General features: G+C 42.3%; 1 protein-coding gene across 1 annotated transcript in view; it reads right to left on the reverse strand.

Annotated features, from left to right (window-relative positions):
- Nucleotides 1-14096: 14096 nt before the first annotated feature.
- sox1a (SRY-box transcription factor 1a) overlaps nucleotides 14097-24041 on the reverse strand; it is an 85881-nt gene continuing 75936 nt past the window's right edge. The window contains exon 4 of the mRNA XM_037110883.1: nucleotides 14097-15110. Coding sequence (XP_036966778.1) covers nucleotides 15051-15110 — 60 coding nt within the window. The 3' untranslated portion in view covers nucleotides 14097-15050. The remainder of the gene's footprint in view (nucleotides 15111-24041) is intronic.

Raw genomic sequence — 24041 nt, forward strand, 5'->3', positions numbered from 1 at the left:
TATAGGTTCAATCGACTAATGTCTATATGCTGACATTGTTCAATAGTGCAGCTGAAACCTTAAACGGCTTCCCACTCATGTGTTTTTTCAGTGGCAAACAGTGTTTTTTCTTGTGTGGTTGAATCGTTCCAGCTCTTGTTGCAGTTCTGCAGCTGACTCTGTACTATTGTCAGCACAAACAGTGGATCCTATTATGCTGTGGATATGAATTATCCCCGTATGAACCCCCTGACTGTGGAAAATAAAGAATGTGTAGCATTCACACAGGCTGATGTTGGAGAGGAAAACCAGCATTTATTTTGCACGCAGTTGCAGTGTATATATATATATATATATATATATATATATATATATATATATATATATATATATATATATATATATATATATATATATATCCCAACAGTCAAATGACTCAAAACATTAAGAACAATATGCTCATATACTACATGATTCTTTATCACTCATGAAGTATAAGACAGTATAAAAACGCTACAGATCTGACTACAGTTACATCAATAGAGTTTCATTTCTTCTTTTTGGGCTAAAATAATTGTTGTCTATCAATACTTCATTTGATATTGGTGAAGACTGCTGATGGCTGCTTCATGACCTCTGAATGAGAATGTTAGAGAAAAGAAAAAAGACAACAACGATGTAATGATTATAATGCAGCTGATTGATTATCTGTTGTTGGTTTCCCAACACCTTTACCTGCTCCTGGTGATGGTTTTAAAGTAAACGATATTAATAAATAATAATATTTTTAATAATAAAACATCAGTCCCCTGGTAGGCTCTGGAAAATCAGCCGTGCTACTCTCCTTAGGCCCACGGTGAAGGATAAACCCCAGAGGACCAAAAAACTCTTTTTTTATTTTGTTATGAAGGTGTACATGTATGTGTTTTCGTTTTTTTACGGATATGCATACGAGGAACATTCATCAACTTTGTCCACTGTGATATATGTTAATCCTATTGAATTGTGTGCATCCTTTAACTGCTGTGGATGGATCAGCCAAATTTTGTGCTCGTATACTCGTATACTGATTATCTACACCTGATGACAATCAGGCACAAATGTTTGATGAAGCAACATGCAAAAGCTGTAGTTTGTGCCTTGTTTTTAATATTAATTAATTGCTTATAAAATGGAGTCAGTCCTGTCCTACTGAACTTCATCTATTTCTCTATGTATGTGTTTTATGTTTGATGACTTTTTATCTATGAATCTTTGTTAGTGTTTTATTGATGCAATTATATCAATCATAGTGTTTTCCTGTATCCATGTATATTATTTATGATGGCCTTCTATTTCTGTACTTTACTTTTGTTTTCCATGTGTGAAGCATTTTGTGTTTATTTGCTGTGTGGAAAGTGCTGCACAAATCAAGTCTGATGATTGACTGATTGATAATAAGTAATCATAAGTCTGGCTTGCTGTATCTTTTCATGTCTGGTTTCATGTCTATCATGGTGAGGATACTGAACACAAACAAAGGCCTCGGCTGATGTCATGATGTTGGGTAACGAGTTTAGACAGCAAGTTGAAAGGCTGTTTTTTTTTCCCCCCCTTTCCTTTTTTTTTTAAGGAAAATAAAAAGGCTGTTCATGTGCAACAGTGGAGTAATCTCAGGCAGCTGGCGCCATCTAGTGGCTGTCACGCAGAAACACATCAGTTTCCAGAGAAATGCAACGTCCTGTACATGCTCCACGGCTCTGTTGGTGTAGATTCAGGTAATTTGGTGGCTAATTAATTGCTTTGATTGGTTGTAATTGGAGCGCCGTTAAAGCACGAGTTCACCCTGAATCACAGGAGAACAAATTAACAGCAGGTGACGATTAGCCCCCTCTGTGTTTTGTCTGCTGATTATTAATTGATGAAGCTTCAACAGATTGATTTGTTGTTATTGGACTGAATGAGGGGTTTTTGAGTGTGTTTTGCTGTGCGACTGATTGGGGAGGGGGGATTTTAACTGATGAATGAGTGAACGTATGTTGGAAGGGAGGCCTGCTCACGGGTTCATGCGTGACCTCTTGACTCGTGTCAGGGGTTACTAAATGCAAGCCAACGCAGCATGTGAGAGTCAGACGGTGTGAGTGAACGCTGCACACACACACACACACACACACACACACACACACACACACACACACACACTGCAGGACACCGGTCCCTCTCCGAGCAAAGATAATAGGTGTGTTTGTTGTTTTCTGGCGCTGCTGATGTGCGTCACATGCCTTCTCTCTCCATGCCCAGTCCGGGTGCCAAGAGAGGGGCTTAAACCTGCGTCTGGAGATGGGAGCTGTGGAGATCCCAGGGAGCGGATGCTTGGCACCGTGAAATAGGATTTTGGGGAGGACCGAAGCAATGAAGCGAGAGGGAGAAGAGCAACTGCCAAGTCCTCTCTACGGATTTGATGCCCCCCTCCTCACCCCTCAAACACATTCAGCTCATGCACGCACACACATGTGCAGAGAGGGAGAGAAAGGGGGGTGGGGGGGGATTGTGGAGGGAGAGGGAGAGAAAGGGAAAGCAAAGAGGGGAGTATAATAAGGAGAACACGGTTTGGAGCAATAACACAGCGTCAGTCAGGGAGACAGTGACCTGAACATGTGTTCCTCACCGTAACCAACTCTTACAGCTCCACTAATCCTGCCAGGGCTTTCACCAGGTGCCTCCTGCCTGCCTGTATGTGCCTATATGGGTGATGACATGTGTGTGCTTGTATCTGTGCTCATGCTGTAGATCAGCCTGTAAGTGACAGACAAGAAACGCAGGGAAACAGGAAGGAGGAGAGAGGAGGAGGGGGGGATAAAGAGGGTGGGGCTCCTCACATGGCTGTCAAAGAGGGTGATTGATTTTCCGCCCCCTGTTATCGAGGCCAGCAGCCACTAGGACCCCCTAATATCCCCCCCGTCTGACATACAAACACTATCAGCCTCTCAGTACCCAGCAAAACAGGCCTATCAAGTATCATCTGTCCCCCTCCCTCTCTAACGTGGTCATAACAAATATCTAATCAGCATAGTTGGCTCTGGAGAGAGTGGAAGAAAAGGGAGAAAACATAGTTGGCTCCGCTCGCCTGTAGCCGGCAGCTCACAAGAAAGAGGAAACAGAATCAGTTCTGAACTCGAGCGCAGACGATTGAGGAGCTGCAGAGGCAAAGCAAAGATGGATGTTTCTAAGTGGACGATTCTGTTTCATCTCTCATCTCTTCTCTCTCTCTCTCTCTCTCTTTCTCTCTCTCTCTCTCCGTCTCAGACTGTGTTGAATTCTGATCTGAGGGAGGACTCAAAACCACCGCAGTCGAATGATTTGGAGCTGCTGTGAATGTTGTTTAGAGAGGGGAAAATCAAAAACCACAGCAGAAGTGTGGTGACAAACATTTCAAGGCAATACAGTGGGACCCCTGCATCGCCCTGTTTTTTCCCCCGCACTCCCTCGCTCTCTCCCTGCCTTCACCTCTCTTCCTGCGTCTTTGCTTCTTGTTCCATGCCATTTTTAACCCCCCCTCTTGAATGATTTCTTTTCTTTTTTTTTCCTTCAATTCTCCATAAAGGACTAGTGCAATTTTGCCATTACTCATATTATTGCTGGTGGCTGCAAACCAAGTCTTGGCTGCTTTCCTCAGGGGTAATTGGAAACTGCAGGTGTGAGAGGGCACATTAGCATACACAAGCCTTGCACGGCATACTGCTTCAGCCCTAATGGCAGCATGAAAAATACATCTATCACGCTAATGCTGAAGAGATGGATGTGTGCTGTAGTTACACCACTGAGACCGGTCATAAAAATGTAACACCCCGCGGTGTTAGTGAGCTTTTGCACTTATTTTTTTTTCCAAGGGGTGCATGTTTGTGTGTGTACCTGAGGCATGGGAAAAGGAGGGAGGAGAGGGCAGTGAAATGAAATGATACCGACGCTGTCCGTTAAAATAAAAGAAATACATGCATAGATGTGATGGGGTGCGTTTGTTTCTTTCAAACCAGCAGAAGAGCGCACATTTGATGGATTTCTGGGCAGGTCTGGTCATTCTGAAAACAAGTTTCCGCCCGGAACATGCCAAAATACACGAGCCGCACTGTGCTGGCCAGTTCTGGCAGATAACACAATCTAACAATTTTGGATTGCACTGTCATCTACACAGTGCTCTGATTATTACAGCGCATTGGGGAGCTGAGTTTAGGCCAACATGAAAAGTATTCCGTCCACAGCTACAGGTCTCCAGGGGTTCAGGTGGGAGCAAGGATGATATCAACCCCAATTCACAACAAAAGTTATCTCATGACACTTTCAAGTTCTAGCAGAGCTAAACCATACTCTTTATTTCATCTGTTCACAGAGAGCCATCATAAATGACTACTCAGAGACACAAGATGACCACAAAGACACAAAATGCTACAGAGAGATGCAAAACTACTGCATAAAACACACAAAACTAAAAAGGGACACACAACTACTTCAGAGTGACACAGAAGAGGCACAAAGCGAGACTAACCCCTTTCACCTTTCCAGCAGTTGGGAGAAAAGAGGGGACGCTGGCCTTAAGTCTCGAGAAGCTGCAGCATTTATTACCTGACACACTGACCTGTGCTGTATGTTATTGCCAGATTGATAACACGTACATTATAAAATATTTCTGCTCCTCTCTATTAAGGCTTTGCATGAGAAAAGGCGGCCTGCATGAAGACAAAAGACTGCTGAAAAAAGTCTGAACTCTCACATTAAACCACAGACAAGATGACTCTGGTCGTTCTGACTGACCAATCAGAGGGCTGCGGTGCTTTAACTCCAGCTTTTTATAGCACAGCGCCGTGATGTGCTTCAACAGAAGGGTAACAAAAAACAGGACCGCAATAACTGTTCTTTTCTTTTCTTCTTTTTTTTTTTTAACCTTTACCTTTTTGCCTTTAACATGTATGCGCCCCTGGGGGCTTATTGTCTCATGAGCCGTCAGTGGCTTGAAAATAAACCAAACATATCTTCTACCTGACGTGATGGCCTGGGCACACCTCGGGACACCGGAGTGTTTCATACTGTTTACTGATGTTTATAGCCTGGAGAAATGGAATATACTGTACAGCGCAAAAAAACGTGTGGATGTAGAAAAGTAGAGCTGGAACAAATTGTGACCATATTTTTTAGTGTTCTATAAACTTAAATTGTCAATATGAGCTAAAAGTGTTTGCATCACAGAATTATGTGGCATCTCTGCAGATGTAGTTTGGGATTGAATTTAATTGTGAAGCATGTAAAATAGCCCAAAACCTTATCATTAGTAAATATATTTTACAGTACAAAGGTTATAAAGAATACGAGGACGGCATTTTTTGTGAACTTTGTTGTAGCGAACAGTGATTGGTCCACAGACGACTTCCCTAAAGCCTGCAGGAGTCTGTTCTGCAGAAAATCGGATGCACAGTATTAAATAGTGCTGCACAGTCCAAATGAAACAACAGTCGTGTCACCTGGATTCTGCTCCAACATTGTTGTGGTGCTACAAAAAAAAGGCATGTTTGCCAGCACAGTAAATTGAATTGTATTTCCTTTATAAACATCACACGTTAGCCATTTAGATGCCACCTGTTGATGAAAGAATAGCAGGCATATCCAATTTAGGACTGCTGTAATGAAATCCAAATTGTCATGAGTGATATGAAGATATATCTGGATAGAGTGCCAGTTTGCCCCACTCTACCAGTATTTCACCGAAATATGACATAATTCAGTCAATTTTCTTCCTCAGGGGTGACATAATGCCCGTTTGGTCACCCGGTATTGTGTTCATAGGTGCGCTAACCATAATCATGTGTTATTTCCATTCCCACACACACACACACACACACACACACACACACACACACACACACACACACACACACACACACGTAGGGCCTTAATTTGTCCTGCCTGCTGCCACCTGTTCCCCCAGCAATCGAAACCCTCCATGACTCTCCCTTTTGCCTTTATCTTAATAACAAGGATTAACATGCACATACCTGCCTGCCTGCTGGTTAACTTTACCTATGGTAAATAGTGTTTTTTTAATGCCCCGTGGCTGTGCTGTGTATGATTATATATAGTTAGTTCTACACCAGTTATAGCCGGTTCGCTCTTTTCTTTACTGTAGCAGCTGCTAGAAATATAGGATGTATAATCTCTGTGAATTAAAATCAAGTAAAACATCTGAGTTTTCTGAATGAAAACCCCTGCCGTTAACTTACTGTGTCTTTATTTAACCATATGTAATGCAACACAGATTGTAGCTAACACATGTAGCGCAGAGGTTAGTGGATTTACATTATAGCAACAGTTTGGCTACCGAGAGTTTTAATATAATTTGACAAAGACAGAAAATTAATATGTTGCTTTAACTTATTTAAAGAGGTTGGTCTTTCTTCATTGGTTCACTTCTCATTTTAACCAAATATGTTTCACATACGACGTACATCCTAAATGGTACAACAGTGGCATCACACAATAATCTGGACTTGACCCTCTCAACACTGCACAATGACTGAATCACCAAGGAAACACATGCATCCATAGTTAATCATTTATTGTCACCAGTAAGGAAGAGTTTATAACAGATTTCCCCCTCTTTTCACCATATAGTTTAACTGAAGTGTGACACTCTCACTTTGAGGCATTACTTTTCAGTTTTTAGGTCTTTATTACACCCTGTTCTGTTCAAAGACGGAACACGGTCGTGCTCCGGCTCCTACGCGGAGAAGGGATCTTTTCATGGTCACATTATGAGTGACAAGGTTATAAAATGGCCATGCTTGGCCAGCTACATTGATGCCAAATCACGGCTGAAAGTCAAGGCCAGCTCAGTACCGATGACGTCACGACCAACAGTGACAAGTATGTTGTTTTACACTTGAGGCCTGTTGCTTTGTCTCAACACACTCTTTCTGTATATATGGATTTAGTCATAAAAACAACCTGACAAGACTTCACAGGAGGCATGTTTTGTTTGCAGAATTAAGATGAGTTATGTGTACAAATATACACAAAACAGGTAGCTCCCGTATTAAAACTGAAAAAGTACAGTAACAGACCTGCTGCCGCTCTCAAACTGATTGACTAGTCTTAACAGAGGAACAAACTCAGAAGTTATGCTGCTAAAGGTTTACTCTACTAGTACAAGTCCTTTGATGAGGAAAACCGATCATATTTAAAAAAAATAGGTTGCTGGTTCGATTCCCCTGGTCTGCATGTCGAAGTGTCCCTCGGATAAGATACTTCTTTAAGCAGGCAGATGACACAATATCGACTTATTTCTGCATTTTTGTAATTTGTCCATTGATTTTTGTGTTGTTTACAGATTTGGTCATGTTAAATTCAACAGGAATTTTCATAATAAAGAATGTAAGAACATGTATCCAGCACTGTACACTGTACTGCAATTTTGACATGTTGCTTGAGTATTTCCATTCTGTGCTGCTTTATTCTACACTATATTACATTTCAGAGGGAGACAGTGTCCTTGATACCTCACTTCATGTATCTGACACTTAAGAGTTTCTCATTACATTTTACATAAAAACATGATATTCTCATATCATATGGAATACTAATTTAGCCAGTAGTACACAGGGTATTTAAAATTGTCTCCACATTAACATTTAAACTGGCCTCACATGTTAGTGATCCAAACAACAAAACATAATCATTTTTATAATAATATAACTGTAAACCCTGCACAATGAGCCTTTTCTTTTCTAACACAACATTTTACTTATAATACTTCCACACTCTTACTTTATTAGGTAATAGTTGCAGGGTTTTCAGAGAACTATGAGACGAAAAGAAAATAAACCAACTTGCTGCTCTGTGTCTGCAATTATATACTTAAAGAAACTTACTGGAAACATGACAAAATACTGTCAGTTTGTGTAGTTGTATGTATGTATGTATGTGTATATGTGTGTGTGTGTGTGTGTGTGTGTGTGTGTGTGTGTGTGTGTGTGTGTGTGTGTGTGTGTATGCACACGTATATTTGAGTGCTTGTGTTTTCCTTGTAGGAGGTCAGGGCTGACTGTGAGGGATTATTATGGGATTAGGGGTGTCTCGGTTACCACGTTGAGATGATAATCACAGTGGCCGTCCTCTGATCTCTACAGGGATAGCAGCGTCAATCAAACTGGAGACACTCGCAGATGAGAGGGAGCACTGCTGTGAGTGTGAACACGTGTGTGATTTTTTTTTTTTTCTTCTTCTCTCTCCGGATCAGCCTTACATGTTGCGCTCATGTGCGAATGTTTTGTGTGAATCAGCTGTCAGGTAGAGAGAGAGGAGGAAAAGAAAAAAAGGGAGTTTTTTTTTTTTTTTTTTCCCCGGCTGGCCAGCAGATGAGTGAATTTATGTTTTATTGAAATCAAATATGGCCTTCACCTCCCTCCCTTGCAGCCTCCAGATGGTCCCTGTGGAGAGAGGGTGATTATCTGGCCCATCTGAGCCAGGGAACCTGAGAGTGTTGATGTTGGGTGGGCAGTGCGGTGCCACGCCAAGCCTCCTGTCCCCAGGAGCCTGAATATGATCCCCTTTACCTGCCCCCTGTCTCTGGTCCTCTCCCTCCCTCCTCCACCCCACCACCGGCTAGACTTACTGCAGCTCCCCCCCCCACCCCCTCCTCCACCTCCTCCTCACCACCCCTCTCCGTCTCCACCCTGGGATAGACTTTCTTCCACCTGACAAGGCTTGGCCTGGATTACTGGAATACCTGGACAGGTAAGTCTACTGAGGAAGGTGTCAAGTGCATGATTGTGAGGCAGAGAAGGAGAGAGAAAGAGTTTGCGATGCTTATAAATCTATCAGGAGCAAAAACAGCAACCAGGCACATCGCGCTCACTGGGAACCAATGTTGTTAATGTTAATGTTGGCAGGGCACTCTGTTCCAAAGTCCTCTTTAGTAATCCCATGAATAAATAACCAGAGGTCACAGGCTCTGTTAATAAACTCTTCCTCGTTTTGATTTTCAATCTTCTCTCCCTCCTTCTCTCTCTCTCTCTCTCTCTCTCCTTCTCTCTCCATCTTTCACGTCCCGCCTGCTAATTAGGCCAGGTCTTCGGTTTCCCTGTCATGTGTGTGATATGAGTTTATCAGAGCGGCCTGTCGGGCTGCAGGGGTCAGGGAACAGTGCAGACTGCAGCCCGAGCCGCAAGCTCAGCCACAAAAGAGAGGCAAACGGATCAGAACCAACAGAGAGCCTATCTACCCGATCTCAGATCATATCTGAGGCGTTTTGTTTCTCCAGGCACTGCTAGAAGGTCCAGCAGGAGACAAGAGCTCATTATGGGACTGCTAATGATATTACAGTATGTAACTCTTTCATTATTACCACTAGCGCAGAAGTCGTCTGAATAAAGCAGTCGTCTGAGGTTTGGCTCAACCTGGCACAGAATATAAACACTTCAATGTTTTTTTTTGTTTTTTTAAATAGATAAATATTCTGTGAGCACTTCTGGTCCTGACGAGAAGAGCTCAAAAGTCAATTTTGACATATTTTTCAAACTATTCCGAGAATGTCTTTATGATGAAATTCATTTTGAATCAATTTCTTTTAATACACACAATTCCTCATCAAGTCTGTCTTGATCTTTTCCCACCCTGAGAGATTCCCGAGACGATCGCAGTCGCTGGATTTGTTTGAATACACACTCGAGAGGCTGAGAGGTGCCTGAAGGAACTTTAAACACACGTCCTCTCAGCGATTCTCTGTCTTTCACCGTGGAACATATTTTACATTCTTCAGGCAAATAGTTTCATAGTTTCAACTCATGTCTAGAGTTGTGTAGTGTACTTAATGTAAGTGTGGCGTACATAAATATTCAAGCAGCTGTAACCCTACAATTTATAATCAGTGGACAATAGGGTCACACATTGACTGAGTCGCAGTCTGAAATGTTTGTGTGTCTTACTGGACTGGTGCTATTGAATTAAGTAAAAAGATGAGCGTGTTTGCAGCAAATATTAAAGACTACATTGTTTTTCTTACTACTATAATATATTTTTACAGAATTATATCCTCACTCGGCTTATACATTGTTTACCTTTGTAGGAGCTCTCCGAATGGCCACTGTCCAATCCGTCTCACAGTTTAATATAACCTGACTTACTTATTCTAATTGATAAATTTCTTGGAAGATCTTTGTAATTGATTTTGCTCAAGGATGGAAAGAGGTCATTGCTAGTCATGATAGATTTGAACAACATGTAGAAAAATGAAGCACTTCTTTTCTTCTGAAGCTCTCTTTTTTTTTCTTTTTCTTTTGTTATCTGAGTGACCAAGACATTAGATCCTGTGATTTAGGGACAACAGGAGGCTTGTGTGAGCACAGTAAAAAGCAGTATCACTGGCTGACACAGTAAAACCAACTACTATTTGAAATCTTTTAAACCCTCTGTGATTTCATCTTTTACATTTTTCATTGATTCTGTCGATATGATCAAACAATTATCTTACATTTACTATGTTATTCCTCTGAGTTTGCATATTTAATTTCATCTTAATCTCATTTATGTGTCTATATGTTAATTTGTGTTACTCTTTATTATGTGCACAAGCTGTTTAAACAAACTGCCAGCACCAGAATCTGGATACATCTTAATTTTGAGTTGTATTATCTTGTGCAGCATTTGTTCCAACAGAATAGTTTAAGCTTGAAAGTTCACTCAACATGTCTCATTTGAAATTACCATCATTTCGTGTGTGATTTCTCCTATCAGCTTCATGTCTGTTTTTCTGCTTTTCTCTCTTTCCCACTGCCGCAGCACACCGGCGAGACACACTGCGGTGCATTCAAAAGAGGGCAGTGTAACCACACATGCCAGGTTCACGTGATGCTTCCCTCTATTTCAGCATCGACCTAAAACTCTTTCTATGTGCATAACATATACATAAGATCAACTTGCGGATCAAATCTTTCCACAAGAAACCTGTTTTTTTTTTTCTCCATATGATTTGTGAGGACAAAAAGCCTGCAGAGAGAAAAAGGGAAGTGTGACTAATATAATTCCAACAGCCGGAGTGAAAACCACAGCGGTCAAGCTGTGAGGAAAAAGCTGCTGTAAAAAAAAAAAGCCATAATTGCTGCAACACCCACTGACCCCTGTGCACCGTGCATCAGCATACCCAATGACTACATGTAAGAAAATTGCTTCACCATTAATGTCCTTTCAGTGATCGCAAGGAGGTTTGCTCTGCCTGGCCCTGGGTGGCATCATTAACTCAGCCTGGAGCAACACGTTTAAATCAGATGGCATTATCACAAGTGTGACTAATGCTGTTCATGCGTGTGATTAACGTACCCCCCTTTTTTTTTTTGATTAATTTGATACACTGGTCAAGGAGTCCTCGCATTTTTGTGATTAATGAACCTGCAGCACAGAGTTCTCTCTCAAATCCCAGTTCAGTCAGTGGTCACAGGCAAAGGTCAGGCTGAAGGAAATCATAACATAACACTTGGCCTCTCTTGAAAGTGAAGTCGGCCTCATATGTGTATTAGGCTTTTCTTGCCACAGTAAATCTCGGAGACAAAGACAAGAAAGCAGACAGGCACTGGCACAGCCCCTGTATGTGAAGTTAGTGGCACGCTGATACATAAATCCACATACACTGTAACAGCTCTGGTCCCATGGGTCTAAGCTTCTGTCTCTGCCTGAGGGCTGGGAAGGGTGTGACAAAGATGCTCTAAAACCAGAGCCTCGTGCTCTTCCTCTCTTCAATAAACTAAAGGGGGAAAAGAGTGTACAGTACAGCCTGGTTATACTCACTGTTGACCTTTTGATGTCTAAGTCAATATTCTCGCTTTTTCTTCCCTCTACCACCCCACCTTCCCCATCTCCCCGGTGGTGACAGAGACGGAGGACACAGGGGTCTGTAATTAGCTGGTTGACCCCGGGGTTGGGTTGTGTGACCCCAGCAGCCGCGAAGCGCAGATCCAGCCTGATCAGATGAGTAGTTCTGAGGGATCAGTGGTTGAAAGACAGCCGCCTCCGCGCCTCAGCCAACCCGGTCACATTAGCCAGCGCGGCCGAGAGGGGCACAGTTACAGGAGCCCAGCTGCCGAGCCCAAACAGAGTCACAAACACCTGTCTGGGTAGAGTACAAACATACAGACACGTGCTTTTCAACATCCACAGACACCGATGGCGGCTACAAAACACACTACCTGCCGCCACTCAAGGAAAGGAGGTGGGGGGGGAGGTGGCTGAGGGGTAACCTGACCCAGGTAGGGGAAGGATAGGGGTGGGAGGGGAGGGAGGAGCAGTGCTGGCCCTTGGTCAAGTGCCTTGTATTCCACAAACAGGCCGCATCCAGTTACACTCTACCTGAGACGGCGAGCCTGAGGAGAGGATTCAAAGAAAAGCATGTGGACCCTCCCTTTGGTGCGCCTGCTCTGGCTAATGGAGATTTTAGTTTGAGAAAAACACACTCTGATTTGTTCTCTGAACAAGTATCCAGGGATTTACAGAGTGAGAATCAAGACGTTCTCCATTCTTCTGGCTCAGTTCATGTGTAATTATGTTTTTTTTTTTTTTTCTCTCCAGCTGCAGAAGTATTAAAAGCATTGAAATGCGGTGGCAGAGGTACCTACGAGCAGGTCGATAATTGGTAAATGTGGCTCAGCTGTCTTTGCTGCCTCCACTGCTCACTACACTAATTAAAAGCAGCGAGACGGGAGAAAGGGAGAGAGTGTCATCAAGGACACGCTGGGAGACGTACACCTGAGACGGCACAGTCACCGATGCTCCGGGCACATCAGCATGACCTGAACGCCGGCGCTGTTTGAAGTTGTGACAGAGAGAAAAGGGAGACAAAAGTGTCTGGATCTGAAACTGTTGCCTGTGGGGGGAAATAAAGAGATGGGAAGAAACAGAGAGGAGAGGACGGAGCACATGAAAAGAGAGTGAAGAGATGAAAATGTCGTAGATTTGAGAGGAAAAGAAGAAGGGAAAAGGACACAGAGTGTGAAAGTTGAGGCATCTTCTTTAGGATGCTTATTATTTGGTCTCACTTTCCGTCGCTCGGCGCTCATTCATCTCTACCTCTTTACCTCTCTCAAGTCATCGTGTTTACACAAGCTGTTCCTGCCATTTCCCTGTTGTCTAACCCTCTCCTGTTTTTTCCTCCGTCTTTCCCCTCTTTCTTTGTCTTTTTCCTGCTGGTTGGAAATCTGCAAGGCTTGCTCATCGGCGCCAGCCTCTGTTAATCCCCTCCCAAAGCACCTTAGCAACGCTAGGAATTTAGAGATGCTAAAAAAAAACACCACACGACGACAACGACAACAACTGTTCTTAACACTGGGCTCATATTGGCAAGAGTGGCCACATCTTGAGATGTGTGTGTGTGTTTTCCATAAGTAGTTCAGAACAATCTGGAAGGGTGTGATAACCAAGGATCTCTCAAGAGTGTGTGTGTGCGCATGAGCGTGCGTCTGAATGTGTGTGTGTGTGTGTGTGCACAGAGCGGGAGTGTATGTTTATGTGATATAGTTCCTATAACACAGGCAACCTGGTAATCACCGCGTGTAGTCACCTGAGATGCTCATTATCTCGTCCCCGTGCACGTTCTGTCTGTGTCTGTTCACCGCGTTCACACACCACACGCCGCCGGACCCCGAGCCTCACAAGTGTTCATCTTTGTGTGGCTGGTTTGAACACACCTGAATGAGTCAATGATAGAGCGAGAGGCTGAGCGAGGGAACAAAATGTGAATTATTAGAGGGAGCCGTGAAACAACTTGTGTTATTGTGGGCCTAACTTTGATGTAAGCCAAATGCCTTGATGAAAAAAAAAAAAATCAATAAAGCAAGGTTACAACGCTCGCAGCAATTACGCCGTTAGTTATTTTTCATTTGTTGGCTTTGCGGTTTTCACACAGATTTAACACACAGATCGCCCCCTCCTCCTCCTCCTCCTCCTTCTTTCTCTACCTAAAATCAATTACTTAGGGGCAATGGTAAAATAATTGAGGGCGCATTTAGGCCTTGAAATTAATACATGGTTTAAATGTTAAAACTTTTCCATAACTTCTCGCTTTGAGGTATTAATTTACCTCCTAAATTGAAAAAAAAAAAAGACAGGAAAGCTCTACATTTTATTCTTAAGCAGCAATAAAATGCAAAGGAGTTATTAATTTTTTTTTTCTCCAGCAAAGCTAAAACAACAGTAAAACAGACTGTACAATGTAGGTGTAGAGAAACAAAGACCTGTCTCACAAGATGACAGTTAATCCATGAAGACAACTGTACTAATAGTAGTAGCTTTTTAAAAAAAAAATCAAATGACAAATGACATGTAGATTCATGCACAGGAAAGAAGAGATTATCTGAATAATAAATGTTTCTGCTTCACTTGATAAAAGACAGTCCAGACGTGTTTTTTTTTTTTTTTTTTTTTTTTCCCGGACAATAAACCTTCTACTGATGCTGCGGTCCCTCTGGTGCCAGATCAGTACATGTTTCTTATTGGGCTGGTCAAACAGCATATTAAACACAATCAAGGCTGTAGAAATATTCATTACAGGCATTTTGACGGATTTTACAAATCTGGAAATGCAGCGGCGTTCTTGGAAAACATGCCAACTGAGGGACTAAGAGTATTAAGACAGTGAAGCTGGCTCCAGTGAAAGGGACTGGGGAAGGGGAGCTGTTGCAGACACTGCTGTTTTTTTGTTTGTTTGATAGTGCTTGGTTTTGCTGATATGGGTGAAATATAGGGCTGTTTTTCCTTTTTTTTTCCCTTTTTTTTTTTTTTTTTAAATCTTCAGGTAAGCCACATAAGACAAAATAAAATCTCCACATGCTCTGAAATCAGACACTGTACTTAGATACAAAACATTAGGCAAAAGGAAAGATGGGGTGGCGTAATTAAGGGGTTTAGAGTAGGTAGCATCACATGGTAAAGAGTGAATGGAGGAAAATTTGGGGCTTTGACTGTCGCTGACATTTTCCAAAAGGTCTTTTCTCCCACAGAACCTATCTTCTAGGGCTCGTCGTAATGATGGCCTGCCAGCGGAGGAGACAAGGTGCTATCTGTTAATCACAGGCCCCCTCGGTGATCCATGTCCACTGGTGATAGCCGTGGTGGACACTTTGCTGGAAGGGAGAGACAGAGAGAGAGAGAGAGAGAGAGAAAGAGAGAGAGAGAGAGAGAGAGAGAGAGAGAGAGAGAGAGAGAGAGGACAAAGAGAGGATCTTGATTTGCAGGAATATCAAATGTCAAAAGTCAATAAATGAAGACAGATGTCAGACTGTAGATGTCAGTTTATAGTATAACAAAAACATACTGTGCTCAGTGCCTACATGTCAAAGATAGAAACACACACACACACACACACACACGGGTCACTAAACCACTAAACTACTGAACTGAATATTTAACAGACATGAGGTTATCAATTAAATTACAAATGAATCAAATGTATGCCATGCCTTAAACAGTCTGATAGCTGACAACAATCTAATGGCCCTGGAAACAAATTGAGTGGGGTTATAATCATTAAGAACAATTTATCTGTACTGTGAGGACATATTGCTGTGACATACACATCCTTCAGTTGTCCCAATCTGACCTATCTAAACGACCCCGTTTGTTGATCACTTGACCCCGCAGGGTTCAAAGGTCGGCCGGTTCAAACAGCTATCAGCGTGCAGCAGGCACCATAAAACCGCTGTTTCTTACTTGAACACTTTGACCCCTCATTAACCCAGTCTCTGTACAGCACTGAGAATTATCACCTGCTGCCACACAGGAGCAGAAAGCCTTTACAGCATCTGGTGGGTGTGTATGCGTGCGGGCCCGCGATAGAGAGACACTGCAGGTGTGATGCAAACAGCGCTCTATTGAGTGAATGGTTAGTTAACGAGAGTCGCTGGGTGGATTTCCATCCACCTGTTTTTAATGTGCTTTTTTCGATTCGCGCATAAAGATGTGAGTGGAAACGCCAAAAATAAAAAATAATCCTGAACTAGAATGGCACTCAGAGCACATACTTCCGCCAGGGCCCACATACTCCCCTTTTGTACTCGCTCATAAGTACCAGCCACCTAAATACCCTTGATTTTTTTTTTTTTTTTAATATCACGCTCCATGCATTATTCCATGAGAAATTAACAAAAATGTGGAAAAACACCCCATCTCACAATGCTCTTATTCCAATTCGCACCAAAGTTAATGGGGCTCTATTCTGGGGATGAGATCTCCGTCCTCCCGACAAACCAACCAACCAACAGACACAAGAGAAAAAAATCTTTCTTGGTGAAGATAGATATAGCACAAAAAAAAAAAAGAAAAGGGGCAAAATGCACTAGAAAAAAGTTGTGTAAATAAATCATGACATACATAAATACAGCTGTCAAACAGCCACTAGTGTCGGTTGTCAGTTTGTATGAAACTGACTGATGACTAGAGTGTGGACACCTGACCGGAACCCGTAGAGTCCTGACAGGCCGAGCTAAGTTCGGACAAAATTTTCAAAATGATGTCCAGGTTCAGGTTGGATCTCTGTCACACTAGCAGTAGTTACTACCAGGATGCTCCAGTTGAGTATGTGTCACACCATAGATATAAATACATTTAAGTATGTTTTCTATTCTATATCAATCTCCATAGAACAATGACTTTCCACTGTAAGCTTCACAGGCCATGTCTGTAATCGGCATAAAAAGACAAGCTGTAACCATGGAAACAACTGCATCACAGGGCAACACAAACTTTGGACAAAAAAATGCAACGGGCAGAAAGAGCGGCACTCTGTTCTGAACACACCATTAGGATCATCCGCTGCTCAATGAACTACCTGCTAATAATCTCATAATGGTAGAGCAGTTTCTTTTGCTGATTTTCTTGAAATTGGTGCTACATTCGGAAGGAAAGCTGGCTGGTGAGAGCAAGAGTGTCAGCCCACCAGTGAACAACTGTAATGCAATGATGTTAAACAACATCACATCGTCAAGACGGTTGTAAGAGTTGAGGTTAGAGTTGGTCTGATTGATACACTGATATATCACATACACATTGAATTTTGGTTTAATTTGTCATCCATATTTGTTTGGTTATCAGGCAGTTTATATGAGGCAATTTGAATATATCAGCGATACAGAGATGAGTTTCCCTGTGGTAATTACGCTTCAACATCCACGTGAAATGACGTGTTAGCTCACTAACGTTTGCTGATTAGATGAGGATTTCACTAGCTGAAAAGTCAGCTGATCAAAAAAGTGATCGCAAGTCATTCTGAGTTGAACGTGACTTTGTGTTGCACATTTCATGGTACGTCATCCGAAAATTGCGGAGACATTTTACTAAAAAACCCAAAGGTCAACCTCATGGTGGCGCATGGAGAAAAGTTAAAAAAACTTAGATACATAATCTGAGAACCACAAACATCTGAACAACATTTCATGACAAAACATACGCTAAATACAGAGTACAAAGAGAGAGACAGACTGCATGAAAGCCTTTAAGATCCTGAAGTGCAACATTTCAGGGTAAGAAAGTGTCTTTGTAGAAGAATCTGATCAAGTAGGAAAATATGGACGTGAAGTAGGAAAGAAAAAAACAGAAAGTAAGAAAGAAGATAACATGATCTGTTCTGGGGCCATTACTCTTAAATTGTAAACTGCTTCTTTTGTCACTCCTGAGAACAAAGTTTGAGCAAACGATTTATCATGAACCACCTGCTTTGATGTGTGTGTTACATGTTTGCCTGAAAAAGTTTTAGATATGACCTAAGGATATAATACCATTGCTAGTTGAAAATAATATGATGGTAATTCAGTTCTGACTTTGATTCTGGTTTGTTGCGCATATTAAGTGAGGAACATTCATTAAACATCGTATTCCAAATTCCTCATTTTGCTCCTGGACAACCTCAGTTTGTTTGTGTCTGTGAAAGAAACTCTTTGTGGAGCCACTAGTGTTGAAAGAAAGGGAGAAAAAAAAAGAAAAACTAAGAGTTAAATTCTGGGCCAAAGATCCTTCCTTCAAGTACACAAAACAGGAGGATTGTAGAGGACACTTAAAACATATGGTGTGACCCATACTTGATGCTTTGTTTGCCTCGTATGATTGGGAAACTGGTATCAACATGTTTGACCTGAAAAAGGCCCGAAAAGAGCCTGAGAAAATGGGACTTTTGTAAGGAGTTCGAGGAGACAGTCCTGTGTCTTCATACTTATTAACTTGCTTTTGGATCTCATGTAGATTTATGTCATACCAACAAGGTAGTCAACGAACAAGTGTTCAGAGTTTATTCTCCAGCACATCTCTGCGTGTGACTGGTGCTGCTCATTCTCATGCTGTCCTTTTGCACCTTCATTATGATACTGTGGTGGGGAATGAGCTGCAGCTACACTGATTACTCGTCCTTGGGGTCTTGTCTGATTGTCTGGCTGCTAGTGTTTCTTGCCCCGTTGGATCTATTTTCAAGGATGTTACCACATTCTGAGATCTCGGCAATTACTTTGCCGAGTACAGTGTTAATAGAGCTGATGGCCAGAGCCACACAAGTGAAAAATCCACATGTCAAGGACTTGGCAAAATTGGCGGCCCAACTGGAGAGACTTCTTCTCCAGAATGAGCCATTGTTGTGTGGACGGTGCAGCGACAAGACCTGAAAGCATGGCATAACAAATCTGCAGCCAGAGGCAGATGGTGGCTTCTACAATTGTGTTTGTGTTTGTGGAGATAATGAAAGTTTGATCGTGTCATTCTGCTTATGTCGCCAGATTTGTTTTTGGAACACAGTGAGCCGGGTTTCAATCAACATGGTTTTCCGCGCATTTTGAAATACTGCATTAGAAAAGGTTGATGGACACAGCCAAATTGTAAAAAAAAAAAAACCTTTCCCAATTTTGTGAAAAAGCTTTAAGGGCTAATTTCTAAGTTTTTTGATTGTTAAGTCTCATTCCTAGCCGACACATACTGACGCTCTGGGTTGACAGATCGGGTTTGCCACCAGACTAAAGCGTCAGTATTTGACCACTTCGAAATGAGACTCAAACATCTGCTAGCTTAGTTGGACTTCTAGGAGGTTTTTTTCTTCTTTTTTCCCTTTTTTTAAAAGAGTTAATGTGCTCGATAAAGCGATGTAGCGAGCATTAAACTCGCATGACTGATCAGCTGTTTCTGCTCCTAGGGAAGAGATGACAAATGGCAGCAGATCCGAGCCTTCTCTTCAACGCCCGACACAGATCGGTCATGACTTTCCTCACATTGACATGTGACATAGAAAATGTCACATTTTCATCGCGTTTTCGACATCGTTTGTCATAATTGTTTTCCGGCTGGAGAAAAGGCCCCACCTACTACTTATGGTGAAGGATCCAACTCAATCCAACTCAGCTGGCATTCCCGCTGTAACTACATTTGCAATAAACATGCAAGGCAACCTTAAATGCATCTACAGCGGTGTTTATTCAAATGTGTTTATACTGTATTTTTCAGTCATTTTCTGTACTTGCGAAGCAATTCACATTGTATTTACTTTGCCCTTGTTGACAGAATCCCCTCATTTCCTGCTGAGAGACGTCTATTGTCAGCAGAGTCTAAGACTCCATTTCCACCAAAAACACCCACAATTTGCTTTATGCTGCTTCATTTGAATGAAATCCCCACTTGTTTGCACCTCTCCTCCCATCTGTGTGCGTGCACCACCTCTGCACTGAACACAAAAATACCAAGTGGATGCACAAAAACGCATTTAAAGGATAGCAAAAAATAAATGTGACGTAATTCTGTAATTTGCTATTGGCTATGAAGTCCACTTTTATCACTAACTGAAATCTGTGACTTAAATAATACATAGCTTCTGTCTGTCTCCTTGTATGGTTATAAACCTGTCTCCTACTTTATATGTTTGTATAATTTTCGATGCCTAATATCTTAGGCCACTGTATTTCAGTGATAGGCAATACTTCTTTAAACCCAGGAAGAGTCGGGTTAAGGTGGATAGCTGGACTGAAACCCTCACAAATCATCAACACTGACTTCTGTTCAGAACAGATTTTATTTTAGATTCATAGATCAGATTGGAATAGATGGATTTGTTGGCCACTTGGGGGAAAACACACACTGATGTATTACCTCTTTCTAAAGTTGGGGAACATTTTAGCAAACTGTTGCCTGACATAAAAATGTGGCTCTTTAGCTGTGAAATGCTCCACTATATTCACCAGCTCGCTGCTAACGTTATCTGCTGTCAGTCTCAGGTAGTATGAAGGCGGTGGGTTTGTTGAAAGTGGTCGATTTGAACTTTGACTTAGTCGTGAGTAAAAACTTTCACCTTCTTTAGTTTAGGTGCCACAATGAGACATCTTAGGAAACGCCTGTGTTCATGGAGTCAGCTCGAACCCTTTGTGTCGGCAGTGAACAATTAGCAGATATATTGATTATAACATTTTCTTATATATATTGGCAATAGTGTGATTCTGGCAAAAAAATCCTTCTCCCACCGAAAATATTAGTTCAAACCCTGTTAAGTTATTTCAAAGCAGGAATGTGAAGAGTTTAATGGTCTTTTTCACAAACCCCATTTACACAAGTTTGAATCATCCTTTAAAAAAAAAAAAAAAAAATCTGTGTGGCTCGGTCATATCCACATGCAGAGAACTACGGCTGTACTTTCAGCTAGAACACTTTTCCAGGGTTTACACACATTGTACATGTTGCATTTTGAGATTGACAACTTTTTAGAATAAATGTCTTGAAAATAAAATTAATGAACAATTCAAAATAATATCATTTCCCACCAGAGGGTTTTTGCAACATTTACACTGTAATCAAGACAGAAAATACATTTGAATATTCAAATCAATTAATAAAATGGGAATTTCTGGGGGCTTTCTAGAGATATTTTGTGGCTCCTAGTGCTTTCTTAGGTGTGTGTGCTGCTGTGCTGGGTGACTTTGGACTGATGACCTCAGTTAAATCCTGCCTACAGCCCTGATTGGGAAACCCTCCTCTCTCCATTCAGTGATGGACAGTGAGGCCACTCAGTATGCTACACCCCCTCCTCCCTAACTTCCATCTTCTTCAAAACTTATTCTTTCCTTTCTCCTCCTTCCTCCAAAAAAAAAAAAAAAAAAAAAACCTCCCCGGTTCCTGTGGAGTGGCCGGGTTTTGTGTGGCCCCAGCACTGTCCCGTTTTTATCACTCCTCTGACGGGTTACCCCGGTCCCCCTCGCACCTGCGCCGCTCCCAGGTCCCTACAGGAATGCGCTGGGGCTTGTAATCGCCTTTGTGGGGGCCATTGAGTTGTATGGCTGACTGAAACTTCCCAACCTCACAGCGCGCTGGCCGCTGAATGGGGCTCAGCGTGGGGCGGCTCTCCAAACCACGGCCGCTGCCAAATTCCTACAGTGGCGCTCCACAATCACTCCCACACAGGCCCCGATATACCGCCAGGCAGGAGGGACGGGGAGGGGGTGGTGGTGGTGGGTATGTGTTGGGCAGAGAGATGGATAAGTCTACATTTAACTCCAAACAAAACGGACACTTTTTATGCGTTTGCATCGCCACTCTTACTGAAGGTGGCGCAAACATGGCTTAGGTTTTTCTTTTCTGTGTGTGTGTGAGTGAGTGGGTCACTTTTCGATAAGTTGTTGGAGTGAAACAGTGATTCAGAGCAACAATAAACCAAATATGTTTTTTTTTCCCCTTTCATTTCAATATCTCACCTCTTGTCAAAAAGTTCCAGTGCAGATGCTATTCCAACAACGGAGAAATCTGAAAAATACAAAAAAAAGGAAAAAGAAAAAAAAGGCGTTTGAATGGTGGACAAAGTTTTGTGGAGGAAAAAAAAAGAAGAAAAAAAAATAAAGCAATTTTTCTCATAAACTTTCAGGACATTTGTGCTGCGTTTCGGTGCATTAGGTCTGTGCGCCGGCATACAGCGTGGTAGCTGTGGGTAGATAGAGCAGCGCTGCAGGATTAAGAGGCAGCAAGATTGTTAAACATGTCAACGTGTAATTGCACGATAAGGCCCTTCCGAGGAATTCATTGGCCCAGTTGCTTTCTCTATTCCGCGCTAATCTCGCCCGGCACATTCGCTCTGTGCAATCTGTCTCCATAATCTTCTGTGACAGAGCGGGCGACGAGAGCAGGCTGCTTGGTAATTTTTTTAGGAAAGGGGGGGAGACGCGGAGAAAATATGCAGAGGCGTGATAAAGTGACGCTAATTATCCCCATTTAGGACAGGGAGTGCAAGGGATCGGGGCTTTACGAGCAACCCGAGTGTGCGCCGGAGCTGATGGCCTCCTAGCACAGAATATATCGGTGGCTACAAGATAAGAGTATCGCGCGGTGGAGAGATTTATTGGCCGGTCAGCTAAACACACGCGCGCACACGCACAAACAGACAAGCCACATACGCGCGCACGCACACACACACACACACAAGCCGCGGACACATTCCCTGTATACGTCGCAGCCCCTACACTTACCCCCTCTTCCACCTCAAGGTGTAATTTATTCGGGTTAAATTTGCCAGAACGCTCCTCTTTTTAGCCTGGCGATGCGCCGTGACGCGCTCCGCCTCTCCGGGCTTTCACTGTTAATCCGCATCTCTTCACATCAACAGATAAGATGCAAAACACACGAGGAGACCATCCCGTGCCATAAGGCTGCTGCGCTGCGCCCCGGAGAGATGTCTCCATAGATGGCGGTTTGTCTTTTGAATGTTTTTTTTTTTTTTTTTTTTTGGAATTTAAACTAATTTCCAGACATTGTTCCTGTGATTTCCTTCAATAGATTAATGCGCAGCCAGACGTTACACGCTCCACTATGAGGCCTAACAGGTTTAATTGACATACCATGCAAGTCTTCATCAGTGTGAAATAGGCCCTTTAACTATGTATTTGAGATTAATTGATTTTTTTTCCCCTTTTATTCTTAAATACCTAAGTAGGCATAAATTTCCCTCATTTGCATGTGTATGCTTATTAGCCTGAATCTACATACGAGGCCTACAGGCAATAAAAAAGGGGAAAATGTACACGTCAAAACCAGCTGTGACCTGTCAAAAATGACGTCATTTTCAGACGCATTTCTCATTATTTCGAGAGGATTAATAATCTGATTGTGTGCGTGCGGGTGTGTGTGTGTGTGTGTGTGTGTGTGTGTGTGTGTGTCTGATCCATAATGAAGGTGTTTCAGTCAAGGGGACCTAAGCTGAGCCATCTATAATCTAAACATCTGCATCTTTGAAATTGTGATGAGTCATCAGTAACCCCACGAGGCTACTCGTCACGCGCGTGTGTGGTCACTGGGAGGTCCAGTCAACAGTTCGGGCTGTGCGCGGGACGAGGTGCGTGAAGTCTTGACTCACTGCACGCGCAGCTCTGTGCAGCTGACTCCTATGTTTTGGTGGATTGAGATGCTTCTCCTTCCTTTAAGATGACCGGCGGTTTGTTCTTTAGCAGCGGTGATATCACACATGGATTTTATTGTCCAAATGTCCGCTTGCGCCTCACGCAGCTCTGCCTTCTAACAGTCTAACAGCCAACCTGTGCAGCCTCACAGCTTCCGTAAAAGATGGAGGAAAATGACAAGTATTCAAATTTTGATTTATCATGCCTGGACATTGTTCGTTTGATTAGCGAGATAACCGAAAATTGCAGCTAAATAACTAATGATTTCCTTTGTGATTATTTTCCCTTGGTGTCTGCAGTATTGTTGAGCACGTGATTTAACATATATTACAGTTCAGGTCAAGTATTACTATTTTTCTCTCTCTAAGTATAAAACCATTGAATCCCATAAAGACAGATGAAGTGGGTGATTAAAAGAAGTCCACGTCCTGAGGGGCAGTGGATGAAGTGAACCATCTCAGGTGTGTGATCGCTGAAAAATCCTTAAAGTTTTTTTTTTAATTCATATATATATATATATATATGAAACAAACATTCTTTTCTCACTAAACTGATCATTATGTATTATTCATTAGACCTATTCCTCATTAGTCTTGTGATTTATGTCAAATGTTCACAACAGAATCAGTGAAATTGCATCAAGGCTTCGCAGCGAAT

Source organism: Acanthopagrus latus, chromosome 9 (assembly GCF_904848185.1).
Source record: "Acanthopagrus latus isolate v.2019 chromosome 9, fAcaLat1.1, whole genome shotgun sequence".
Taxonomy (NCBI): domain Eukaryota; kingdom Metazoa; phylum Chordata; class Actinopteri; order Spariformes; family Sparidae; genus Acanthopagrus; species Acanthopagrus latus.